Source organism: Pelodiscus sinensis, chromosome 2 (assembly GCF_049634645.1).
Source record: "Pelodiscus sinensis isolate JC-2024 chromosome 2, ASM4963464v1, whole genome shotgun sequence".
NCBI classification, from domain to species: Eukaryota; Metazoa; Chordata; order Testudines; family Trionychidae; genus Pelodiscus; species Pelodiscus sinensis.
In genome coordinates, this window is record NC_134712.1 from 158,007,132 (window position 1) to 158,034,032 (window position 26,901).

Sequence of the window (26,901 nt, forward strand, 5' to 3'; positions counted from 1 at the left end):
AGGAGCCATGCCTGTCCTTCATTGCAGGCTGCAGTGGTGTTCTGACACTACCCCGCCATGTATTCCTCCTCATGATAGAACATGTAGTTGCCAGTGGGAGCAATCACAGCCTGTCTTTGGCAAACAGGCTTGCTCCACTGCCAAGCCCAGGGCTCCCCTGCCACATTCTTGCCAATTCTGCCCCGCACACACACATACACCAACTTCCCTTCCATCTCATTCATTTATTACCTCGCTTTTTTCTGTACTGTCATCTCATGTGATATTTGTTCCTTTGTTTACATTGTTTATTCAATCTAATCACTCATCCTGATCTGCCACTGACTTGACCCTGGTGTTGACTTTTAAACCTAAGTAGGTGTGAAATGCTACCAAACCAGAATTCTTCACTCACTCATAGTGACTGGCTGACTACACAAAGAGCAAAGTAGTGGAAAGTAGTACCCCACCCAAATTCCTTTCTATCTGTTGAAATGTTCACCCAACAGAATGTTCTGTTACCTTTACCCCAACTTCCCTATCCTTTGTCTCTCTTGTTCTCTGTCTTATTGGTTTCCAAGGAATCCACCCTCCGTCCTCCCAGCCACTCCCATCTCATTAATCTTTTGTCTTCCACAGAGCTGTCCTATCCATTGGACCGTTTGGGAAAGCTGCACCAGACCCAGCACTTTGGGGGACCCCATAGACTTACAATAGCTTGGGAAACCTGGTGCTGGAAGCAGTGGTCAGGCCCCCAGCACTCACCATGGCAGTGGGAAGCAGAGCGACCCAACCCCAATCTGCTCCCCTTCACTATCTCCCAGCCAGGTAGCTCTGCTTCACTGCACCAATAGGAAGCAGAGCAACCTTGCCCCAGCCTGCTCTGCTCCTCCCCCGCCCCCACACACACAGCAGTAGTCCCTTATGTCATGTTGCTCAGGGGAGGGGGCTTGGTGAAGGGATGGAATGGTGGCATGGGTGAGAGAAGCAGGGGCGGGAAGAGGTGAAGTGGGAATGGGGCTTTGGAAAAGGGTGAAGTGGGAGTGGGGAGAGGGCAGAGTAGGGCTGGGAAAAGGTGGGGTGGATCCTGGGGCAAAGAGGGAGATTTCCCCAGACTCCTCCACCCGTAGGGACAGCACTGATCTTCCAAGCCCCTGCCAATCAGCTGATCAGCTGATCTGCTGACATCCCCCCTCACTACTTCTGGTCCTCTATGTCAGCCCTTCTACCAGCCAGTCGTGCCTCTGCCTCCTCCAGCATGTAGATTCTGTGCCTTCTTCCTGGATGGAGTATCTGCCATTACTGTGTTCAGGGTGTGGCGGCAGAGACCATCCTCCATTTTGAAAGGAGGGTTGCGGACTGCAGAGGGCTAAATAAACTGGAGCTGCCACGGCTTACATCAGGGTCTTGCTGCTGGGGTAATATTAAAGTAAAATATTAACTACAGTGTTAACTACAAACTCCCAGGGCCTTTAAGGACAATACATCTCCCCATTGATATTGTACCTATGCAACTGCAGCAAACTGATATAGCAGGTGATAGAGAATGTGGAAGCTTAAGGAATGGATCTATTAAAAGGGTAGTTTAAAAATAAAAGTTTGTTGAGTACATTAAATCCCTTCATTGAGTCATATGTAAAACCTATGAGGAAACTAAGGAAGTTTGCAGGGTCAGATGCACACTGCACTGTAATATTTTCCTTCCTCTGTCCAGTCACCTTCATCAGCAGAGAGTTCTTACCCTTGAACAACGTTTCTGGCACAGTTTTCTCTAGAACCAGAAGAAAACACAGCTTTTGTTGGATCACTTTATTAGATCAAAGAGGGAAATAAGGGGTAAGCCTTCTAAGTAGTATTTATGTTTATATAGCACCCTCTGGTGTTAAGAATACAACATTCCAAGGAAAGTTGTATTAAAGCATCCATTAAATATTTTAAAGTGGAAATAGTCAAATATTTGTTTTGCTTTGGCTTGTAATTTAGGTTTGTTTCCTGGTGTAGTTCCTGGCTTGCTATGGACCTGAGTAAGCTAGGTGAAGACATACTTTCAATAGAGGGAAAAAAAACCATCTTCCAGGTTTCCATGTTTTTCAACTCTAACCCTTTCTAATCTTGCCCCTGCATACTTGCATTGTATGCCCATATTTATCCTTTGTAATCTGACTTAGTTTCCACTTTATATACAACTCCTTTTTGATTTTTAGATCATGTAAGATCTTCTGGTTGAGCCAAGGTGGTCTGTTACCATACTTTCTATCTGTTGTACACAGTGGAATAGTTTGCTTTTGGGCCCTTAATAATGTCCCTTTGAAAAACTTCCAACTCTCTTCAAATCTTTTTTCCCATTGGACCTTACCTACCAGCTTTCTGAGTTTACTAAAATCTGCCTTCCTGAAATCCATCATCTCTGTTTTGCTGTTTCTCTTCTACCATTCCTTAGAATCGTGAACTCCATGATTTCATGATCACTTTCACCCAAGCTGCCTTCCACTTTCAAATTTTGAACCAGTTCCTCCCTATTTGTTAAAATTAAATCTAGAACAGCTCCCCCCCAGTAACTTTCTTAACCTTTTGAAATAAAATGTCTTCAATGCAGTCCAATAACTTATTGGATAACCTGTGCCCTGCTGTGTTAGTTTGCCAGCATATATTTGGAAAGTTGAAATTCCCTATCACCACCAAATCCTATGCTTTGAATGATTGGGTTAGTTGCTTTAAAAAAAAAGCTGTATCCACCTCTTCTGCCTTGGTAGGTGGTCTGTAGTTGACCCCTAACATGACACCCCCTTGTTTTATACCCCTTTTAAACTAACCCAGACATTCTCAACAAATCTGTCTCCAATGTCCATCTCCACCTCAGTCCAAGTGCATATGTTCTTAATATATAAGGCAACACCTCTTCCCTTTTTCTCCTGCCTATCCTTCCTGAGCAAGCTGTACCCATCTAACCCAATATTCCAATTATGTGAATTATCCCACCAAGTCTCTGTGATACCAACTATGTCATGGTTGTGTTTATTTATTAGCCTTGAAGTTCTTCCTGTTTATTTCCCATACTCCTTGCTTTTATATACAGGCATCTAAGATACTGATTTGATTTTGTCCCCCCAGTTCTGCCTTGCCCCTCCTTTATCTCTGCTATTAAAGCCAATGGTCCCTCCCATTTTTGACCCATCTTCCAGGTTCCATGTTTTTCACTTACCTATGGGCTTTGGTCACCTGCCTCCGTCGAACCTGGTTTAAAGCTCTCCTTACTAGGTTAGCCAGTCTGTGTCCAAATCTGTTCCCCTTCCTCGAAAGATGAAACCTATTCTCTTGTGTTCATTGTTATGTTCTTATGAAATCATCCTTTTAATCAATTATATCTAGTAATGTGACATTATGTAACTTCAGGAATTGCAGACCAATTTTTATCAACAGGATTTTATAAATGAAACAGTGTTAATCACTTTTGGATTAATTTGTTAGCAGTCTGTTAAGAAATGCCTTTGAAGAATCTGCTATTATACAGATTATATTATATATACAAATTATATATATTATTTTTAATACATTGTAACTAAAGTGATCCCATGTTGTAATTGAAACCCTATTTTAAACTTGGTACTGCCTTAACTCTGTTTAAAGTTGGAGGGGAGAGTTAATTTCATTTAAAAGTGTGAATAAGGGCAGGGGGATAATGGGATCAATATCTCCCTCTACCTCCTTTCCTCCAGAACATCACTTTGATGGTGTAAAATCAACGCAGGTGAACCCTACATAAGAACTCACCCACAAAAGAGAGACAAAAGCCCCATCAAGAAAAAGATCACATACACATCTGCCAATAACTGATAACTCATGATCATACAATACTCTGGGGCAGTGGGACAGGACAAGATCTATGCACTAAAACATATAAAAAGATGGGTGCAAAACTATAGGATTGGGTCTATTGGTTTTATGATCATCCTCCAGAAGCACTGGTATGTATCAACCACCTCCTTGTGTCTAGACCACCTGGCCAGTGGACTAGCATGAGCAACTGAGGCAGGTAATTATATCCCATCCATAGAACTGTGTGTATAAGTGTGTGTATGTGTGGTGAAGAATTTCAGTAACGTGGCACAGAACTTGAATTCTGAATTCACAATAAACATGGCATACTGCCTTATCCACAGAACAAGATTCTGCTAGTTCTATTTCTCTAAGTGCAACATACAGACCACTATTTACCTCTCATTATTTTCAATTATTATTTCTGTCACATTTGCACCATCTATTACAAGAGAGAAAAATACATTCATTTTCTTTAGAGTTATATAGAGTCCATAGTTGTAGAGTTTAATATTTTAAAAGTCACCATTGGATCCAAAATGATGGTGATGAAGGAACGCATAGACACTCTTTGGAGACATCGAATGTGGATTTGCTTCTATAGCTGAAGGCATTTCGGAATTCTCCACAAGAATCATGAATGACTAGGGGAGAGTTCCCTCTAAGCTACTGGGAAGCCTAGCTGTACAGGTGATTAATGAGCTCCACTTAGTCAACTCTGTGCATCAACCCTGAGCCTCTGACTGGGTGGGGCTGATTAATCACCTGTGAAGCTGGGCTGCTGCTCAGCTTAAAGGGAGCAGTGGTGTCTACCATCACCTGAGGAAGTGGCGATGAAGGTAAGTTAAGAAGAAAGGTGATGACTGTTAAATCATCAGGAGAGAAGTAACAAGTCACCTGTCTCCAATCCTGAGTATAGTGTATCTCTCCTCTGAGCAGTGTTCCCTGCAAGCTGTGCGCTTGGGCGTCCACCCAGGAGAGGTTCAAATGCCACCCAGCTAGTTAGAAGGGCATCCAAAGCATCCACAGCCAGCAGCGTGTTTCTATTGGTGGTACACATCCACACAGATGGAAAAAATTAGAGGAAACGTTGCCTTTGAATGCTTTTAATTCTCACTGAAGTTCTTTGAATCATTAAAGCACTTAAGCATATAATTCATTTTAAGCCATGGGACTTAAACACATGCTTAAGGGTTTTGCTGAATACATATGGACTTAAGTACACATATAGAATTAAATCCATGTGGACCTTATTGAATCATGGCTTGGAAGCTAAAGAAAGGTTTGTTATATAATTGTTTATTGATATGAAAATAATTAAATTTCCTCAATAATTACTAAACATAAAACACAGTAAGGATTTATAGTACATCTTAGTTTTGTTCTTCTTTTGAAGCTAGTTTTAATGTTTGGCTTTGCAAATATTTAACATATTATTGCTAAAATGAATAAATAATGCTTTTTATATATTACCATATTCTAATGCTGCACATTAGGGCTATTTCCAATATACAGAAAATTGTAAAACCTTTTGTCCTCTGAAACAATACAAATAAACTAAATCTTAATTTAAGATTATTCAGCATGCTCTGCTACTAAAACACGGTTACAAATTATTAAATTAAGTGCATTTTGGTTGGTTTAACCTATCATGAGGTAAAAATAACTTTTATATGCATTTATAGTTATGATCATTATTTTCATACAAAAGAAATAGTAGCCTTCTGCTAATAACCAGCAAAGGGATGGGTACATCACACTTTACCAAGACGCTTCTTAATAAAGTGTCCCACTAATTTCTGTGGTCTCTGCTGATACTCCACAAGTACATCATGTGAGCTGCTAATCTGATCCCCTTCAAGTCGATTCAGAAGTGTGACACAAACCACAGCAGCTACAGATAAAAGGAATAGTATCTGTTAGAAATTACATTTAAGTAACTTTCACAGTGGGAAAGCATGAGAGCATCTTCTAAGTGTACACCCGTTTCCGAGATATCAAAACAAAAGAGGAGATAAAGCCACGGAAACTAATAGTTTCAGTGATGAGTTTGTGTAGTTTGCAAGAGAGCTACCAAGCCATTAGTAAAGTAAATGGAGCTGCTTCAACATGCAGACACATTCAGAACATTCATGGCCATTGCATCATTAGAACCTTTTTCTGAACAGGATTTTTTTTCAATAAGTTTCCCACAATGTGTGAAGACGATTAGTAAAATTGTGTTAGAGATCAAAAGCTACGCGTAGGCTAACTTACCTGAGGTAGCTTGGATCCAACTACTGTGGTTAACACAATAGTAATAGAGCATATGCAATGTGGGATTCCCCAGCAGGTAATAAATGGGGGAGAGGGGAAGAAGTAATAAACACCTCACAAGAAGTCATGCTCTCATATCTCAGACCAATTAGAAAAGAAAGACTTTGTGAGCTTAGAGCAAACATATAGCAAATGACAAGAGTCAAGGCCCTTTGACAGGCAGGAGGGAAAGAGGGCAACTGCCCTAGGGCCTGGCAATTCAAAAGGGCCTGCAGCTCCTGGCTGTTGGTGCTGCTACCAGAGTGCCCTCCACCACACTCCAGGCAATACTGAGGGTTGGAAAGGGCAGGTGCACTGTGATCTGGGCAATGTGTAGGTCTGGCTGCCCTGGCCCTGTCGCTTCCATCAAAAGCCCCATTTCTTCTAAAAGAATTGCCCTACACACACACACACACACACACACACACACACACACACACGAGAGGGGTGTGACGGCTTCTTGAGAAGAGTAGAAAATGACTATTTAAAGTTTTACTTGCGCATTTTTTCTAAATTCATCTACCTAAACATTAACTACCTCATAAGAGAACATGCTTTTTAAACTGGGAACCACAGTATTCACCAGGCTACTAAAAAGCTTTCTTAATTGTTTCAGAATTGTTTGCAAATGCAAATCTTCTATCTATCTGTCTATCTGTCTTCCATTTTAATGTGTAAGTAAAGAATGTGACTGTAGTTTCACTGAACCTAAGCTCTTTTCACTTGAAAGGCACTATCTAAATGTAAGTTAATAGTTATTATTTCAATTTAGAATCAGTGCAGGGGGACTGATTGACTGAAGTTTCTTATTTAATTTTAAGGCAGTTACATTAGTTCCTCTGAATACTTCTGGACTTGAATGGCTGTTTCTCAGTGCTAGTCAAAAGCTGGAGAAATTACTAATCAGGTCTGAACTGGATAAGAGCTGTGTGAGGGAGTTTACATAGACCTGGCACAAACATACAGGCAGTACCCCAGCTGCTCTGCCCCAGGCGTCCCCAAGTCAGCTTCTGCTGAAACTGACCAGCGCTGACTACAGGAAGCCCGAGGCAGAGTTGCTCTGCCCCGGGCTTCCTGGAATCAGCTGCTGATCAGTTTCAGCAGCAGCTGACGTGGGGATGCCTGGGGTTCTTAAGTTGATTCTGTATGTAAGTCAGAACTGGCGGTCAGTTTCAGCAGCGGCTGAATCTGGACGCCAGTTCCGACCTACATACAGATTCAACTTAAGAACAAACCTACAGTCCCTATCTTGTACGTAACCCGGGGACTGCCTGTACTGCATAGTTCTGGCAAATCAGACTAAAATAAGTTTAACAACATCTATAAATATTTATAATCATATATGCTAATAGTATAGTATAACTTTCCACTGCAATGAATGTAATGCTTTAAACTCTGTATACTGTATGTTTTCTACAACACAGATGATTTAGTCTAAATAAAGTGCCATTCATACAATTACCTCTGACACCACTAAGATTACAAAGAGCAGCAAAAACTGAAGATTCCATCTCAATATTTCGGACTCCAGCATCATAAGCATCCTTCAAATACTTCAGTTTCTCTTCTTCAGCATATGAGCAGATTGCACCATCCAGACGGGCTTGGCCTAAAAAGCATAAAAATATATATATTTTTTTGTACTGATGAAAGTACAGGGGACAGCTTCAGCTCCAAGGGACACAAAATTGTTATAATTTCTAATATACCCTTCCTAATTTTTATCACTGCACTAACCTCTGTTTTTACTTGAAAGGCACTATATAAATGTAAATTGTTAGTTATTATTTGAATGTAGGATCAGAATAATTAGAAATGAAAAGACCAACTAAATGACCAGTTTCATAAACAGGAAAATGTAGGATATAATCCCTCAGATGAACTAAGTTTCGAATTTTAATTGTGACATTTTCTCTCAGCTGGTTTGATGTATTGATTATTTTTTAGTTTAGTAGGCCCCTAGGAAAGCATCCAGATCTGCTAACACCTTTCTGATACAGAGGGTAGGAACAATCTGAGCCCTATTTATGCTTCAGGACTTTTTAGATAATGAGAGATAAAGAGTTTCTTAAAGTCAGACGATATTGTGCCTATTTTTAGGAAAGAGTTAGTTTAGTCCTGCTCTTTGGGGCTTCAGCCTTAGAGGAACAAATTTTTAGTTATTAAGTGGTGTTAGACTGCATGTAGCCAAAATAAATGTTATTGTTCTCTAGTTATCATATTTTTTGTATTCAGGAACTGCATTCCAAAGCTGATGTTCTCTCTCTGTTTGCCAGCATCAGTGGAAAACCTGTTGGTGTACTTTTAGAACCCACTGACTGGACCATGGACCCATTACCCTTTCTAATGGTGACTGAAGAAAGCCACATACTGACATTGCTGTGTTTGAGATCCGGATATAACCTTGAGCACTGCTAGAACCAAGGATTGTGTGCTCTCCAAACAATATATCCAGCCACAACTAGAGGCAGATACTTGGGGAGAAAGCTTGTTCTCAGAAGATTTCTAGCTCAGTTTGTAAACCTGGCAGGTTCATAGAAGCATCTGAATTTTTGTGATACTTATCTAAATCGATCCCAAATTTAAATCCTTGATTCTTGCTTATCCCAAATCCAGCAGTACTGACATAAAATCCAGTTATCCAATTAATTGTTAATTAAGGATGAACCAAAAATTCGTTGCAGGGCTGCTTACAGAGAATTTTGCTTAGGCACATGAGCAATTAAAAAACACACCAATAACTCTCATTATCAAATTCTATCATGTGCTAAATGGGATAATAGAAACTCCATTAGAGAAATACCCTGATACTTCAGCAATCAAAAGACATATGATTTATGATCTGTCAATCATTGTCAACTCTCTCTTCAGATAATCATTTAGGGTATGTCTACACTACATGTCTATTTCGGGATACCAGAGGTATATATCATGAAATAGCTACCCCGCATCTACAAAAGCCGCCTGTTATTTAAAAATATTTTTCAAAATAACGGGCACACTATTTTGCTATCCCGGTAAACCTTGTTGCACAAGGGAATGGCTCGAAATAGCGTGTTATTTTGAAATTTGGTGCTGTGTAGATGCGCCAAATTTCAAAATAAGCTATTTCGAAATAGTTTTGAAATAAAATACGCAATTTTCATAGTGCAAATTGTGTATCTTATTTTGAGTTTAGGGTGCTGTGTAGATGCATCCTTATGGAAGAAAAACACCACAAAATTACTTCCCAATACAGCCGAGTGATTAAATATGTGCTTAAATTTAAGCATGTAAGCTGTACTCTCATTGAGATCAACTGGACTATTCATCTCATTAAAGAAAAGCACATATTTAGGACTTTGTTGGATTTGAGCCTTAGTCCCCTAATCCAGTTTGATTTGCATACGTTCCTGCTAACTAATTTACTTCTGTTATTCTGTTGCTAGACTTACCTTCATAGAAATCCAAAGTGCACATAGTATTTCCAATAACAGTATTGAACTGATTTATCTCCTTACTGCACTGCATCAATTCCTTAGCTAGTTGGTCATCTAGATTGGTACTGCGAATTACAGTCTTGCCCAGAATAACCTGTTCAAACTGAGGCTTGAAGGTAGCATCTACTGATTGCCGGGTTACTACCACTGAGCCTGGCTCCAGACCTGTTGTAAAAAAATATATATATATATATAGTGAGCTGTTCGGCCTCTCTGCTTATATGTAAACAAGGTACATTATAGCCCAGTCCTGCTCCTACTGAAATCAATCAGAGTTGCCACTAAACTCAATGCTAGAAGTGTTAGGATCTATGTGTATGCTTATATTTACTATTCCAAATGTTTCAAAATAACTCTACAGAAGAGACACAGCATACTGCCAATTAAAAGGTTATTTATATCAAAGACATAGGGCCATCAAGTAAGCTTAATGGTCTGACAAATCCAAACTGTTTTGGAAATGTTTCATGTAGGGCATAAATGACTTTTTCCCCAGCTTGCTGCAGATCTCTTCAATCAAGCATATTTTCCTGTCTGGGGAACAAGATATCATCTTTTATTTTAAAATTATATAAATAAAAAAATTCATTATCTAATGGGTAATAAAGTTTAAGGAAAAATAAGACTGCTATGTGTGACTGAAAATGTAAGAAACACACACACACACACACACACCTACCTCTCTCTCATATACACTATTTCATGATCCAGAATTCTGGACTAAGGTGTGAAAGATAGGTGTGTCCTAAAGCAGAACTAAGATCCATTCACTGGGACTGTGTACCAATATTTTAAAGATGATATTAAAATACTAAAAAAGGTGTGTTTTTTAATATTGGACTTGCATTCTTTTTCACTTTTCTATGGGTATGTCTACACAGCAAAGTTATTTCAAAATAACAGCCCTTATTTCGAAATAAATTTCCTAGCATCTACACAAGCCAACTGCTATTTTGAAATTAATTCAAAATAGCAAAGGGCTTATTTTGAAATTGGTAAACCTCATTCCATGAGGAATAGCGCCAATTTCAAAATTGCTATTTCAAAATAAGCGCTGTGTAGACGCTTATTTCAAAACAGGGGGCCTCCAGCACTTCCCAGGGTGCCCTGCTAGCCTCCCTGGCTACAAGGTAACTTCTGACCTGATGCCCTGCCGGAACCAGTTTTGGCGGGCCTTAAATGTGATTCAGCATCCAATCAGTGTGGACGCGCTAATTAGAAATAGCAAAAAGCTATTTCAAAATGCATTTTGTGTGTGACGCGCTATTTCAAAATAAGAAATTTCAAAATTAGATATTTCGAAATAACACTGCAGTGTAGACATACCCTCTGATGCCTTGAAGAAGCCCTGAAAAGAATTTCTTCTGTTTTTCTTAATAGGAGAACAAACAGGAATGCAAATTTCAGTGCTCCCTTGTTTGGGTGGAGGACTTCCCTAGGATGCATAATGTGACCACTGACACCTTAATTTAAAAAGTGTGATTGCTGAATCTTGATCCTAGTCACTCTTTATCCAAAATGTTTAGTTATTTGAGTCAAATAGATATTAACAAAAACAAGCCAAAAAGTTTTACACCGTCTGCTTAAAATTCCTTTTCAGTTATTCAGCTGTCACTCTCTTGACTCCTGTGTCACTATTTCACTAGTGAAGTGTATGTCTACACAGCAACATTATTTTGAAATAATTAGCATTATTTTTAAATAACTTAGCCCGTGTCTACACAGCACGCAGCTATTTTGAAATAATGGTGAAATGCTGTCAAGCGGAAGGACTTCTTATTCCGACTCCTGTAACCCTGTAACCCTTCTTACTCCAACTCCTGTAAGGAAAGTCGGAGGAAGAGTTCTCTATTTTGAAATAAGTGCTGTGTAGATGCTCCCAAATTTGAAATAAGCTATTACTCTGCTGTGAGATGCACCCAAACTAAATTATTAATGTAAAAACTAAGCAAAATATTTAAAAAAATATTCAGGATTTCTTTATACATTGTAAGGAAGGAAAAGAGAGCACCAAATCCAATTTGTTTTCCATTGCAAGGCACTTTTAACCTCTGTTTTCTCTGTAAAGTAAGGGTGCTAATATTTACTTAATAAATATTCACAAGACTGTCATAGGCATTAACTAATATGTAAAGACTTCTGAAAATGAAATACGTATTAGATCTTATTGTTATGCCTATGTGTTATAAAACTTTAACTACAAAGATGCTATAATTTTTAAAAAAGAGAAATATCAAGGGAAAATACCTATTCCACCGGAGGTGCCAATGCGAATAATGGTTACATTGGAGCACTTGGAGTGATACAACAGCTTTATCAGCTCATGCAACATGATTGCTATAGAAGGGATACCCATACCATGCTGAAATGAAATCAGAAATTCACACTGAACATTCATATACATTATTAACAGAAGAGTCAGAAACTGGCTGAATTAAAATGAAAAATACATGCAAAAGTAGTCTTATGCAGACCTAACCTATGGGCCAGTGTAGAAGTTTACTGTGGTCAATGGAAAAACTCCTAGGCTATATCTAGACTGGCATGATTTTGCGGAAATACTTTTAACGGAAAAGTTTTTCCATTAAAAGTATTTCCACAAAAGAGCATCTAGATTGGCAAGGATGCTTTTGCGCAAAAAGTGCTTTTGTGCAAAAGCATCCCTGCCAATCTAGAAGCACTTTTGCGCAAGAAAGCTCCAATGGCCATTTTAGCCATCGGGCTTTCTTGCGCAAAAAATTGAAGTGCCTGTCTACACTGGCTCTCTTGCGCAAGTATTCTTGCACAAGAAGGCTTATCCCTGAGCAGGAGCATGAAAGTATTTGCGCAAGAAGCAGTGATTTTGTACATTACAAAGTCAGTGCTCTTATGCAAATTCAAGCGGCAAGTTTAGATGCACCCCTATTGACTGCAGTGGTGCAGTGTTCCCATATACCGTGGGTGATGTTAATTTTTAAAAGGTTATATTCTCTATACTGTAAACTAGTGTTTCTCAACCTTTTTTTATAAAGTACCCCTTTTTCAAAAAAAAAATTTGTAAGTACCCTCAGTACCCAGTTTTCAGACTCACACAAAAAAATTCTACTATTGCAACACATTTGTTCAAACAACTTAATTATAGCCGGGCAAGCGATGAAATTTTTTAATGTAAAAAGTACAAAAATAATAAAGTGCTATAAAAGTTAGAATAAAAATTCACTTTTCTCCAAATTTCAGCTGTGTTGACATATTGCCCAGATGTCTCTCAAGTACTCCTAAGGATACTCGTACCACTGGTTGAGAAACACTGCTCTAAACATGAGTCCCTTTGTAATCTTTTACTGTTACATGCCTTCACAAAGCTTCTACAGAGCCTGAGATCAATGTTCCCTCTAGTTCTTAATGACCTGAAACAGGGATGTGTCCAACTGAGCTAAAATCTTACAAAAGGTAGAGTCTACGGTATATTTAAAATTGTGAATGTGCTCCAGTTCACACCATGATATGACAATTTGCACATTAAGAGGAAGAGAGCACAACATGGCCACAGTTGTGGTGTTGATGCTATGGGGTTTGGGGTGGGTTTTCCCATGCTTATGCGTATGTCCACACTGCAATTAAAAAGGCCCTGGGCACTGTGGGTACATCTAGACTGCACACTAAAATCAAAATAAGATACGCAATTTGCACTACACAAATTGCGTATCTTATTTCGATTTTATTTCGAAGTAGGCTATTTCGAAATTTGAAACGTCTATACGGTGCCAAATTTTGAAATAAAGCACTATTTTGAGACATCCCTTATTCCTCGTGGTTCGAGGTTTATAGAGATGCCGGAATAGCGCATCCTTTACTTTGAAAATTATTTCAAAATAGCGGATAAGTTCCTTTGACGTGGGGTAGCTATTTTGGGATACCTTGCAGTCTAGACGTACCCTGCGTGTAAGAACCAGACCAAGTGACTCAAGCTCATAGGGCTTGGGCAGTGTAAACGTTTGGAGCCCAGGGTTGCAGTGGTTTCAGAGCCCATGCTCTCTACCCTCAGTCCAAACATCTACTCTGCAATTTTTTGCCTGCAGCACAAGCCTTGCAAGTCTAAGTCCCCTGAACAGGTCAACTGCAGCTGTGCCATTGGTCTTTTATTGCAGTGTAGACGTACTCTATGACATAGTAGTATAAATCCAGTGGACTTTCATTGGTACTTGTACTCCTAAACCACCTAAGTACCTTTTGAAAATCTGAGCTATAGCTACCTCTGTCCCTCCCCCATAAGCACTGTAGATAAGCCATCTCTGTGTTCTCTCTAGAATAGGACAAGTAAGGTAGAAAACCTAGGGCTTGGGATTACAAAAGGTTGTGGTGGCAGCCAGGAATCACTGGGATGTAGGAATACACCAGCCGTGCTCCCTTTCTTCTTTCCAGTTACCGTACTTTATACCATTGAAATACACCTAAAAATTCGGATTTATATCCTCTAAAGAAATGTTTAACAGAAATAGGCATGCATGTCCCACTTAAAATATACTTGAATTGTTGATTCAGTTCCAACTAAGGCATTGCATATTGAAAAACATTCTGTTTTTCTACTTCAGGAATACTCAAAACAATAGTCACGGACTAAGCCTGGTTCTTTTTTTGAAGTACTGGCAAATATAATTCCTCCTCCACTCCTCTTAATGCTTAATACTTACACTGACTGATAACACGGGTCCTACTTTGTACATGGCATAACGATCAGTTCCCTCACAGATGTTGGGATAATCCCCACTGGCACTTTCAAGTCCAAGCTCTTTAGCTATGTAGGTGGTAAAAGCTTTCATCCGTGAAGGGCTTCCTCCAACACATACAAACTAGCATGGATAGAATTCAATACATCAAAACAGTTAGGCAGTTGACTTCATGAGGCAGCATATTCAAGAACAGTCAAAGTTAAATATAATCATACAAAAGATTTAATCAGAATTATTCCCAACTACATTATTTTTAGTACAGGCAGTCCCCGGGTTACGTACAAGATAGGGACTATAGGTTTGTTCTTAAGTTGAATCTGTATGTAAGTCGGAACTGGCGTCCAGATTCAGCCGCTGCTGAAACTGATCAGTTTCAACAGCGGCTGAATCTGGATGCCAGTTCTGACTTACATACAGATTCAACTTAAGAACCCCAGGCATCCCCAAGTCAGCTGCTGCTGAAACTGATCAGCGGCTGATTCCAGGAAGCCCGGGGCAGGGGCTTCCTGTAGTCAGCCACTGGTCAGTTTCAGCAGCGGCTGACTTGGGGACGCCTGGGGCAGAGCAGCTGGGGTGCTGCTGGGTTGGTCCAGTAGCGCCGCCGCTCCTCGGCGCTACTGGACCAACCCAGCAGCACCCAAGCTGCTCTGCCCCAGGCGTCCTGATTCAGCCGCTGCTGAATCTGACCAGCAGTGGCTGAATCAGGACGCCTGGGGCAGAACAGCTGGGGTGCTGCCCGGTTGGTCCAGTAGCGCCCAGAGCGGTGCTACGGGACCAACTGGCAGCGCCCCAGCTGCTGTACCACAGGAGTCCGGAGCAAAGCCACGGAGCACGGGGGCAGCGGGACAGCCCAGACGCGCCGTGGCTGTCCTGCTTCCCGCGGGCTCCGTGGCTTTGCTCTGCTTTGCTCCCCGTCCCCCTGGTCTGCAGACCAGGGGGACGGGGAGCAAAGCGGCGGAACACGCGGGCAGCGGACAGCCCAGACGCGTCTGGGCTGTCAGCTGGCCGCATCCTCCGCGGCTTGGCTCTGCTTTGCCCCCCCGCCCCCTGGTCTGCAGACTGGGGGCGGGGGGGGGCAAAGCAGAGCCAAGCCACGGAGGACGCGGCCAGCTGACAGCTGTCAGCTGACCGCGCGCTCCGCGGCTTGGCTCTGCTTGGCTCTGCTTTGCCCCTCCCCCCCCCCCCGGTCTGCAGACCAGGGGGACGGGGGACGGGGCAAAGCAGAGCCAAGCTGCGGAACGCCCGGCCAGCTGACAGCCCAGACGCTTCTGGGCTGTCAGCTGATCGCGCACTCTGCGGCTTGGCTCTGCTTTGCCCTCCCCCCCCCCCCCGGTCTGCAGACCAGGGGGACGGGGGGGGGCAAAGCAGAGCAAAGCAGAGCCAAGCCGCGGAGAGCGCGATCAGCTGACAGCCCAGACGCGTCTGGGCTGTCAGCTGGCCGGGCGCTCCGCGGCTTGGCTCTGCTTTGCCCCCCCCCCCCGTCCCCCTGGTCTGCAGACCAGGGGGACGGGGGGGGGCAAAGCAGAGCCAAGCCTCGGAGCGCGTGGGCAGCGGACAGCCCTGTCCGCTGCCCACGTGTTCTGCAGCTTTGCTTCCTCTCCCTGGTCTGCTGGAGACCAGGGAGAGGAATGGCCCCGTTCGTAACTGCGGATCCGACGTAAGTCGGATCCGCGTAACTCGGGGACTGCCTGTATTACACTCCTTGTAGAGAGGACTGTAAAGATGAATGTTTGAATATAAGGCTTAAAAGGGTCTCTGCCATTGCCTGACAATGGAATTTCATCACTAAAGTGCAAAATGTAGAACTAGGCACACATACATTTAAAATGGCACTTTGAACTGGAATGTGTTTTAAATAATAGGTACAGAATGCAGCGTGAATGTAAAAGAGAAATTACTTGAATATGCCAAGGGAGACAGGGCTCCATAAGTGTACTGGTATATAGGAATGAACCAGGAGCCTGAGAGAGTAGTTCTCAATCAGGAAATAGTGGCATTGACAAACTGAAGAGTTCAAACAACAAACCTAAATAAGCCCATGAGATTTATTTCTGATCCAGTGTCCACACGTAACTCATTTCTAGGGCACATTCATTGTAATGTCTTTGCTAATATCATTGTATCGTAAAAAAGAAAAGCAATGAATATATAAAATATACCTTAAAAATAGGTTGCAGATGATGCATTTTCTGTCACCTCAGGAGTATTATTTCAAGTACGGAGGTTTTGTTTTTAATAGACTGAGTAACTCATCTGACTTCATATAAACCTTGTAAAAGAAGCTACCACAGTACATGCAAAAGGACAAAATGCTACTTTACTCAGTAAATGAAAGATGGGTAGTATCCACTCAGTCCTTAGGGTATGTCTACACTTGCACCTTCTTTTGAGAGTGGGATGCAAATAAAAGACATTTGAAATTGCAAATGAAGCCGGGATTTAAATATCCCGTGCTTCATTTGTATATTTGCATTGTGGCTCTATTTTGAAATAACAGACGCTGCTAAGACGCAGTTATTTCGAGAGAAAACCCTCTCTCGAAATAACCCTTATTCCTCACACAATGAGGTTTACCAGTTATTTCGAGAATAATATTTTCTCTTGAAATAACCGTGTCTTAACAGCATCTGTTATTTCGAAATAGTGCTATTTTGAAATAGTGCCATAACACGAATATGCAAATGAAGTGTGGGATATTTAAATCCCGGTTTCATTTGCAATTTTGAATGTCTTCATTTGCATCCCTCTCTAGAAAGAGGGTGCAAGTGTAGACATACCCTTACTCAAATAAAACTTCAGCTAGGATGCTATGACCTTGAACCTACTTCCACTGCAATGAGTGAACATTTGGAATTGGCTTCAGAGGAGACAGGATAAGGCCTCAGAAGGGAGATTTTCCTGACTGACATCTGACTAGAGATTGCAACATTCGGCCCAATAATTACAAAAGGACACTAATTTTGTAAATCTAAATATTGTAGGTTGATGCTAGTGTTCCCTCTGGGTTCTTATCTCCTTTCTATGCATTCTTCAAACTGATTCATGCTGCTGTCTTTAACCTAATTCTGGACACAATTGCATTTCAGTGGGAGTTGCACAGTTGGCTAACGTGTTTAAACTTCCAGAATGAAATCAAGGTTCTTACCTTTATATCTCCAAACAAGGCAGGAAAATCATGGGTGCCAGTACCAAGAGCAAAATGGTACAATATATCATCTTTCATTTTCTCAAGGTGAGGGTTAGAGAGATGAATTAAGCTGTCTCTGTCCATATATAATGGAAAATATATATTAAACTCAAAAAACTCCTATGTTAAAAGACCATTATTAATGTTATAAAAGTCTAGTGTTCAAAAGTTTAAAAAAAGCCAGAATTAAAGTTGCCTGTGCACCTTTAACTTACCCCCTTGTGTGCATGTGTGCATGCCTTATGAGACAATCTTTAATGACACCATCACATACTAGGTTTTTTTTCTTTCTAGAAGACCTCTACCTCATTCAGCGTACAGGAAGAACCATGCTCATTAAACAAGCAGCTATTCAAAATTATGTTTTATCCTTTTTAGTGTGTAGTCTCAGGCCTTATTCACTGCACGATACTTAAACCTTTCTCAAAATAGAAAATTATTAATTTCCCCAGGGCTAAATCTGAGAGCTCCATTAATTTATTTTCATGGCCCCTCTGAGAGATGAAAGTGTTTTATTATTTCCCATTTTACAGATAGGAGCGGAGGCACACTAATTTCAGGTGCAAAATTTGAAATTCCTAGGGTACGTCTACACTACAACACAATTTCGAGGGAACTAGAGCTATTCCCGAAATAACTTAATACACCTCTACACAACAGGCAGATATTTCAAAATAATGTCAAAATACTGTCAAGCTGGAAGATTTCTTATTATGACTCTTGTAACCCTCATTGTATGAGGAGTAAGGGAAGTCGAAGGAAGAGTGCTCTATTTCGACATAAGTGCTGTGTAGACAATCCCTATTTCAAAATAAGCTACACAATTGATGTAGCTCAATTTGCATATCTTATTTCCAGTTAAGCCCTGCAGTGTTGACGCACCCTTGGAAACTGAATTTTTTGAGTATGTAGCTTTATGCAGTACTTTATATGTTCAAGACCCATCTCTCATTGATTTCAAGGTATGTGTGAGCTTTTAGCAGTTCTGCAAATCAGATGTCAGCATCTCAAAATTGGCACTCAGAAAATTAAAAACACACAAGTCGGGTACGTCTATACAGCCGCGTTATTTCAAAATAACTAATGTTATTCTGAAATAATTATGCGAGGATCTACACAGCAATTCCATTATTTCAAAATAAATTTGAAATAAATTATTCCAACTACTGGAAGCCTTATTCCATGAGGAATAACACCTATTCTGAAATAGCTATTTCTGAATAGCTGTAGTGTAGATGCTCCACTGCTGCTATTTCGAAATAGTGCCTTCCCGGGGCCATTCAAAGTAATTACTCCTCACTGCCTCCTGGGGCTCTACATAAAGATAGCACATCCATACTATGGAAGCCTTCCTTCGACTAATTTTGGGGCTTGTAATGCAGGCGTGTTATTTGACTTGCCCACCATCACACAGGAACTTTGTGGCATAGAAGTCATAACATGACTCTGTTCTTTGCCTTCCTGCAATCCCCTTTCTCATTCACATCACATCTTCCAACTTCTTCAATAAAGGATCATACAAACAACAGCCGCCTTAACTACACAACCCTGATTCATCTCCAGAGTAGATCCAATCTATGCGCTGAATGAAAGTCCAATGAGAAAAAAATCTATATAATCATGAAATTAAAAACTGCATTATTATGCATCCTTTATTCCTGGGGAAATTCCATGCCAGTGTGCACATGGAGAATTCATGTCTGGCATAGAATTTTGTTTCCGCACAGAAAATACATTTTTCCCGCGAAGTGATGCAGTTCCACCTTTTGCCCACCAGAGGCCTCTGTAGTGCCAGAATAGCCAGGATCATGAATATAGCCAGCTGCTTCTGGTGCCATAGTGACCTCTGATAGGCAAAAGGCAGAACTACAGCACTTCTAGGGAAGGTTGCATTTTCTGTGGGAAAACAAATTCTGTGCATGTGCAGTTGCACAGCATTCCTCCAAGAGCAGAAGCTCATCATAGCACTTAGCCAGTGGAGCTAGTTTAGGAAAGACAGAGTGGGGCACAGATTGGGGTCAGAATGGATATTGAGGGGAACAGAGTAGTGAGGTCAGGACAGTGTTCGCCAGAGACTGAATGAGAGTCACAGTACAGGCCACATAGGGATGGGGACTGCAGGCTCATGCAGGATAAAGGAAGAGGATAAAGAGACCCATAGGAATGGAGGAGCAGGGATGTGCCTGACTGAATGGGAGAGACTTGAGGTCAGCCAGGGTCTATATAGGGAGGCTTCCCAATGCCCTAACAATCCCATCTTTATTCCTGCCCCTCTTCCCCCACCAAAACCTGTCCATATTTTTCACACCCACATCCACTCACTTTCCAGTTCCACTATAGGCTCCTTCCCTATCCCTCTGCTCCTCCATCACACCTGACTACCTAATGCCTTTGCACTGTTTCTGAGGGGAGCAGGAAATACATTTCTGTATTGTAATTTAAATAAATCACTTAACATTCTATATTAACACGACTAGTTTTTTAATCAAGCTGGTGGAATAAATCACCAGGAGTTTGCCTTTATCTGTGCCCTGATAGACAAGGTAGTCTCTGCAAAATTATAGGATCTGTCAAAAAAGGTTTTATTTTCGACAAATCCGCGTCTAGACTGCTGCTTTTTTCTGAAAAAAACTCCATTTTGAAAAAAGCGGTGGCCATGTTTATGCTAATGAGGTGTGGGATATTTAAATCCCTGCTTCATTAGCAATTTCGATGTGCCTAATCTACATCTCTCTGTCGACAGAGAGGTGTAGTCTAGACACACCCTAAGTAAATAAAAATATCTGAGGGCTAACCATTGATCTTTGATACTCATTTTCTTATACCATCATAAATCTAAAGTAAGACTGAGATTAGTGGATTGAAATATTTTTTTCAAAATTCCAAAATACATGGGATGAAATTCTGCCACCATTCAAGTCAATGATAAAACTCCCACTGACTTCAGCTGAGCCATGATTTCATGTATAGGCCTAGTCTCCACTCAATTTGCACAGAAAGCTATAGTGGTACAGCTATTCTGGCAAAACCTTCTAATGTAGACGCAACTGATCCTGACAAGAGTGCTATTGTTAATACATCTTAAACCAATTCTCTGAATTAAATAAACCATACCTGCCAAAGTCTTTTTGTTGTTGTTGCCAATATAACAGAGTCCACACAAAGGCTTTTACCAGTACAAAAATGTTGGGGAAAAAATCACATGCCTAACTGATATTACAGTAGTAGCAAAAGATTTGAGCTTAGACCTGACCTCATTCTACATATGTTCTTATAAAGTTTTACTATTTAAACATAGGTTATGAAATGAAAGACAAGCTATTTTAGAGAAATTAAAAGTGGTAAGTTTATATACATTCAAAGTGGCTACTGAAATTAGTTTTGATTCTTACTTTGTTGACTGTTCATCGTCAGTCTTCTTTTTAGATGTAGCACCAGGTGCCATTCTGTACTGTTAGACCTGAAGAAAGAAAACAGCATATGGCACTTCAGTGACAAAATAAGACCCTGCTTCTACAAAGACCTATATGTGTGCTTAATTTTACACATTAAGTAGTTCCACTTTAAAATGTGTTTCATTAACTGCAAAACAGATATTGCATCTACACTACATAGTCATTAAACTTAAGTAAAAAAAAGTAATGATAATTTGACAAATAATACAATCCATAAAAAATGGTGAGATTTCAATAATGTGAGTATCTGACCATTTGAATTCTTTTAATGTGCATTTACCTAAAATTAAAATGCATGATTTTACAGCTGGTTCCAGTGGGTTAAATAGCATTGCATCAGAACTTGTACTACACAAAAACAGTTTTGTCATTCTTATGTAAAATAGAATTGACTCATTCTCTATGACTAAGACAAGTTATAAAACGTCTAAAGGAAGTTCTGCATTATTCTTTAGCCCAAATAAGTAAATACATAAATGGTCTGTGAATACTATTGTGTCAAATCTCTTCCTTCAAAAACACTCAACCTAATGACTGCAAGAGGAGGAAAGAGTCATATTTTGTAACAAAATTACAAAATAAATTCTTTCCGAGAAAGAAACACGGAAGATCTGATGAAACAAACCTGAATATTTGCATGTGGAAAATAAGAAATCTGTTGCCTCTTTTTAACTCTAGCAGCTAGTTAAAGTTTGGAGACCTGGGGACATTCCAGCTGGAAACTGAGTCTCATGCTTTTCTCTGAGGTAGTCTTGTTTATTTATAAGGCATGAGAAAAGTCCCGTGTTGCTGAATGTGGAAGAAACCAAGTATAAAAGAAGCAATTTCTTAATCTATGTCTAGACTACAGACCTTACAGCAACACTGCAGTACTGCTGTAGTTGCACTGCGGTGCAGTGTAAGGTCTTGTGAGGGAGAAAGGAAGGCCTGGCATGACAGGGGTTAAAGAAAGCCTATGGGCCCAGACAGTCCTGTCCTGATTTACCTGCAACCAATGCCAGGACTGGAGGAAGGAGCCTGATTCAGTTTGGCACTGACTAACAAGGAGGCCGGAGCCTGGTTCAACAATCATAAGGACATGAACCAGAGCCTGTCCACTCAGCAGCCATGGGGGCAAGTAAGCACTCACACCCTCACTAGAAAAAAAGGGGAACCTAATGCGAAGCCCCAACTAAGGGGAATCTGGACTCTTCGGGTCACATCCCAGATGTAAGGACTTCACTACGGAGTGGTTCAGAGCTCCTGGGCCAGGAGCACAGCCTCCTTTTTCACCTGTTTGCTCTGCTATCTAGCCACTAGGCTACACAGTTGCCAGGGACCAGGTCACGGGTCTCTTGTGTAGCTGGTTTATGCCAGCAAGAGAGAGCTCTTCCACCTGCCTAATTAAGCTACTCCCAATAAGAGGCAGTAGCTATGTCAGCAGGAGGGTGTTTCTTACCCAGATAGTGCTGTCCACTAGGGATGTTAGATATTGTGTAATTGAATAGTCATGTAACTGCATGAAATATTAGCGGTTACTTGAGTATTCTATAGTCCCTGGGGGTGGGAGGTGGGGGCGGGGCTGGCAGCCAGTGTGCTCCCAACCCCATTCCTGGGGAGCCCCCTACCATCCCCCTTTGATACAGAGACAGCAGCACAAGGTGGCAGGTGGGAGCCGGTCCGCCAGGGGAGTTAATTTAAGAAACAGCTCCCTCTGCAGACTGGCTGCCTGCTGTCTTATGCTGCTGCCTCTGATACAGAAGCAGCAGTGCAAGGTGGCAGCAGTCCCTGTTCCCAGGAAGCTTGGACCCCCCACAGACAGGAGCTGCTGCCGTGGACCAGCCTTTGTCTGCAGAGAGCTGGACTAAAAGAGGCAGCAGCGCAGGATGGGGGGCAGGCGGCACCACTGATCTGGTGCTGGGGGGAACCGGCTTTTAATCTGGCTCCGCCTAGCACCATCTCCTGGCTGCCCCCCACCCTTGCTGACTCTGTAGGAGGCAGCAAGGAGTAGGGCAAGCAGATCCGGGGAGCCGGCAAGCCAGGGGAGCCTGCTTGAAAGCTGGATCCCTGCGTTTATCAGCTCCAGCCTGCCCACCTCACTGTCTGCACTGCTTCTTCTCTATCAGAGGTAGCAGTGCATGGAGGAGAGGGCAGGCAGATCGGGTGCTTGTGGGGAGACTACTTAAAGCCAGCTCTTTAGGGGCACCGGCTCCCACTCCTCCCCCTGTGCTGCCTCTGATACAGAGACAGCGGGGGAGAAGCAGGGGAAAATGCATGTAGTTGGCAAGATTAACCGATAAACCCAGGTTTATCAGTTAATCATGTAGTCGACTACACATTGACGTCCCTCCCGTCCACACCAGCATTTTTGCCAGTGACAATTATGTCAGTCTGTGGCGTGGGTTTTTTTCATACCCCTGGCTAACAAAACTTTACCAACAACAGTGGTAGTGGAGAAAAAGTGGATATACTCCCACCCCTTACCCCCAAATCTCATGAGCCAACTCCAATCCAAAAGTGCTCTCTCTAGCTTTTTTTCCAGGGTCCCAATATGCTTAGGCTCCTACTTGGCTTTTTTTTGCCTCTCTCACTATCTGTCCTCAGTTTGTATATGATCTGTACACACAAACTCATAAGTTTGTCTTCAGTTTGTGTGAGACCTGTTTACATACACAGCCTACCCACGATAATACTCACACAAAAGCTTCTAGGCAGAGTCATGCAGGGCATGTTGCTTTAGGTGAGAGCTTATGCTCACAGTTATATTAACTGAAGGATAAATTTACCCTTTTCAATGTCAAGGGGGTTTCAACTCAACTTATAACAGGTTTCAACCTAGTTCATAACAAGTTATTAAGTACAGAAAATGTGTTGATGCCTAGAGGAAGTATTTTCCCCCTTTATTTTAGGTAATCAGTTTTATCAAAAGAAATTATAATAAACATGTATAGACACATAGCAGCAAACTAGCAAAGTACTGGGTCAAATTTCATCACCAGTTACACTGGGCATGGAATTGCCTCTGTAATTATAGTCACACATCATTACAACTGCTTAACAGAGGAAAAACATAATTATTAAATGGAGTAATATTTGCATAGCATCATGCTACAGTTCTTAGGCAATTATTGATCCAACTATGCAAGAGAACTGGAGTTGTATTATTTCCAACAATAAGAATACATAGTTATATAACTAATACAACTAATATATTACCCTTACACATGTGGGCTACATTTGATCCTACTTGGAGTACAGGCAGTCCCCGAGTTACGCAGATCCGACTTACGTTGGATCCGTACTTACGAACGGGGCTTTTCTCGCCCCGGAGGACGCGGGCGGCAGGACCGCGGCGCATCTGGGCAGTCCCGCTGCCCGCGTCTCCCTGTTCTACTGTGGGGGGGGGGGCGCAGCTAGTGCTGCCCCCCCCCCCCAGCAGACCAGGCTTTTCTTGCGGACGCCTGTGGTAGAGCAGCTGGGGCGCTGCCGGGTTGGTCCCGCAGCACCGCTCCTCGGCGCTACTGGACCAACCCGGCAGCACCCCAGCTGCTCTGCCCCAGGCGTCCCCAAGTCAGCCGCTGCTGAAACTGACCAGCAGCTGACTACAGGAAGCCGGAGGCAGAGTTGCTCTAGAGTAACCCAGGGACTGCCTGTAGTCTTTCATAGGTTGCTTAGTGCATAAAGTGAAGAATAATTACATTAATTTTTAAGTAAATTTACAACTATTTAAATTATTTTCAGGTCTTTTCATTTTCAATCTGTAATCCTCTTTTACTAATGGAATCAATATTCACTTCCATATGCTACTATATTATGGATAGCTAGATCATGATTAATAAAATCTCCTAAAACTAAAAAAAATACTTAACATGAAAAAAATTCATTTATGATAGCAATGGAAACTATTTTAACAAACTTCCTTTTCTATGATACAATTGACATTAGACAGGTGTTGAGAAACTATTTTCTGAAAAAGGCACACAGGGTACAGTACACAGCAGGTGCAATTTTCAAATTCAAAAGTAGAATCCCTATTTTAATCAGATCTGATTATTAATATTTTAGTTATGCAGAGCACATCGTTATTATTGCAATGGCTTTATTTGATTAATATTTGGTTAATATTTTTAAAGTAGTAGCTAATACTTTCAGGTTCTGACCCATCTACTGTTAAATTCATTGGGATGACTCCTACTGACTTTAACATGAGGCCCTCAATTTGCAGTATAAGTAAAGTTATTTCTTTAAACTAAAATTCCTGTGAGCATATTTTTTCTCATTCCTAAGTGATTGCTTCCATTATATAGTACTTCTGCAATATTCTTTCCCTTCTTATTGCATGCCTATTCATTTATCACTTATATAATGACAGTTTAGTATGAGTTTATTCCTACGTAGGAGGAAGAACCCTGATCTAATCTGTTAGTTTATCTGTAAAACATGGGAGTATATTTTGCTCTAAAGCAAAGCTACCTCCCCCACCAAGTATCTGACCCATAAAGCTCTCAAGCAGTGCCAGCAAAACTTGTGATATTTCACCAAAGAAGAGAAGAATGCTGTTGCTCTGAAGATTCATTTCCTCCTGAGCCAGGGAGGAACAAAGAAAGGAAATCCCAGTTTCCAGAGGTTTTCCAGTACTGGATTTTTAACCAGAAATGCTGTATATTAGGCACCGTCCTTAGGAAACCTCCCCTGGACCTACTCTGCATGGCTGTGTCCAGACTCGGGTTTTTTTGGGAAAAGTAGCCTTTTTCCGAAAAAACTTCCCCTGCGTCCAGACTCAAGCCGTGTTCTTTCGAAATTAAATCGAAAGAACGCGGCTTTTCTTTCGATGGCGGTAAACCTCATTTCACGAGGAAGAACGCCTTCTTTCGAAAGTTCCTCTTTCGAAAGAAGGCGTTCTTCAATGTAAATAGGGCTTCTTCGAAAGAGAGCATCCAGACTCACAGGATGCTTTCTTTCGAAAAAGCAAGCCGCTTTTTCGAAAGTTCAACGTGCAGTCTAGACGCTCTCTTTCGCAAGAGGCTTGCAGTCTAGACATAGCCCATCTCTCTGCACAGTCAAAGGCGGGCATGGCTTGGCTTCAGATGCATCAGCTGTAACCTACCTTGCTGGAAAGGAGAAGCTGAGCTCCAGCGGCTGCCCAATTTCTGTCGAGCTCGGGAGTGTCTGAAAGCCACTGGCGCTGGCCCTGCTCTCAGGGGCGCCCGCTCTCTGCTCCGGGAGGGCAGCGATGGGCGCTGCTGCTGGACCACGCGCAGGGACTAGGGGGCCGCAGCAGGAAGTGCACTGGCCCGGCCTTAGCAAGCGCACGGAGCCGCTGCACGCCTCGCTCCGCTTCCAGGAAACCTAGCGCCGCCAGCACCTTGCTCCGTGCCCCTTTCCTGGCACCGCCGCCGCCTCGGTCCCCTCCCCGCCTCCTGGCCCCGCCCCCGCGCTGCGGCAGCCGGAGCCGTGGGGAGAAGGGCAGGCGAAGCGGCTCCCTGGAGCTCGCGCTCACCTGAGGCAGGCGCGGGGGGATGCGGCTGCTGGGGCTCTGTGCGGCGGGCGCCTGGTCTCTCGGGCTGCTCTGCCTCCTGCGGCTGGGCTGGGTCCAGGCGCGGTGCTGCGGGCGTGGGACAATGCACGGCGGGGCGGCGGGGCCTGGGGAGAGGCGGGGCCCTTCCTCCCACGGCGGGCCGGGATGAGCCGTCAGTCGCAATTCGGGGAAAGCCGGGCCCCAGGGGGATGTGCGTGTGACCGTGAACACGCAGCTTTCCGCGGGCTGGCCCCAGCTTGTGTCTGTGACGTGTGTGTGCATGGCACAAAGAGGGAGCCGGGGGAGCGGGACCCGGTGGTGCGTTTCATTCTATGTGCAGGCTGTAACTGTGTGACAAGCTGATTATGCAACTAAGGGTGGGTAACAAGAATGGAGAGGGGTGCTAAGAAGTGTTTAATTCTGTGTGTTGTAAGATACAGGGGGGGGGGGGTAGCTGAGTTAGGCTGTAACAGCAAAAACTTTA

At 42.3% G+C, this 26,901-nt stretch overlaps 1 protein-coding gene across 2 annotated transcripts; it reads right to left on the reverse strand.

Annotated features, from left to right (window-relative positions):
- Positions 1 to 4,593: 4,593 nt before the first annotated feature.
- UPP1 (uridine phosphorylase 1) lies at positions 4,594 to 26,537 on the reverse strand. 2 transcript variants are annotated; one of them, XM_075921690.1, is made up of 8 exons: positions 26,400 to 26,537; positions 20,858 to 20,925; positions 17,424 to 17,541; positions 14,240 to 14,398; positions 11,817 to 11,931; positions 9,525 to 9,734; positions 7,553 to 7,699; positions 4,594 to 5,689 (listed from the first exon to the last, which is right to left on the reverse strand). In XM_075921690.1, the coding sequence occupies exons 2-8, from the start codon at positions 20,908 to 20,910 to the stop codon at positions 5,550 to 5,552; spliced, it is 942 nt and encodes a 313-aa protein (XP_075777805.1). In that variant the 5' UTR covers positions 20,911 to 20,925; positions 26,400 to 26,537; the 3' UTR covers positions 4,594 to 5,549. The 2 variants fall into 2 exon arrangements, with proteins under 2 accessions (XP_075777805.1, XP_006136411.1); XM_006136349.4 differs by lacking the exon at positions 26,400 to 26,537 and adding an exon at positions 26,007 to 26,380 and having other exon boundaries at positions 4,595 to 5,689.
- Positions 26,538 to 26,901: the final 364 nt, after the last annotated feature.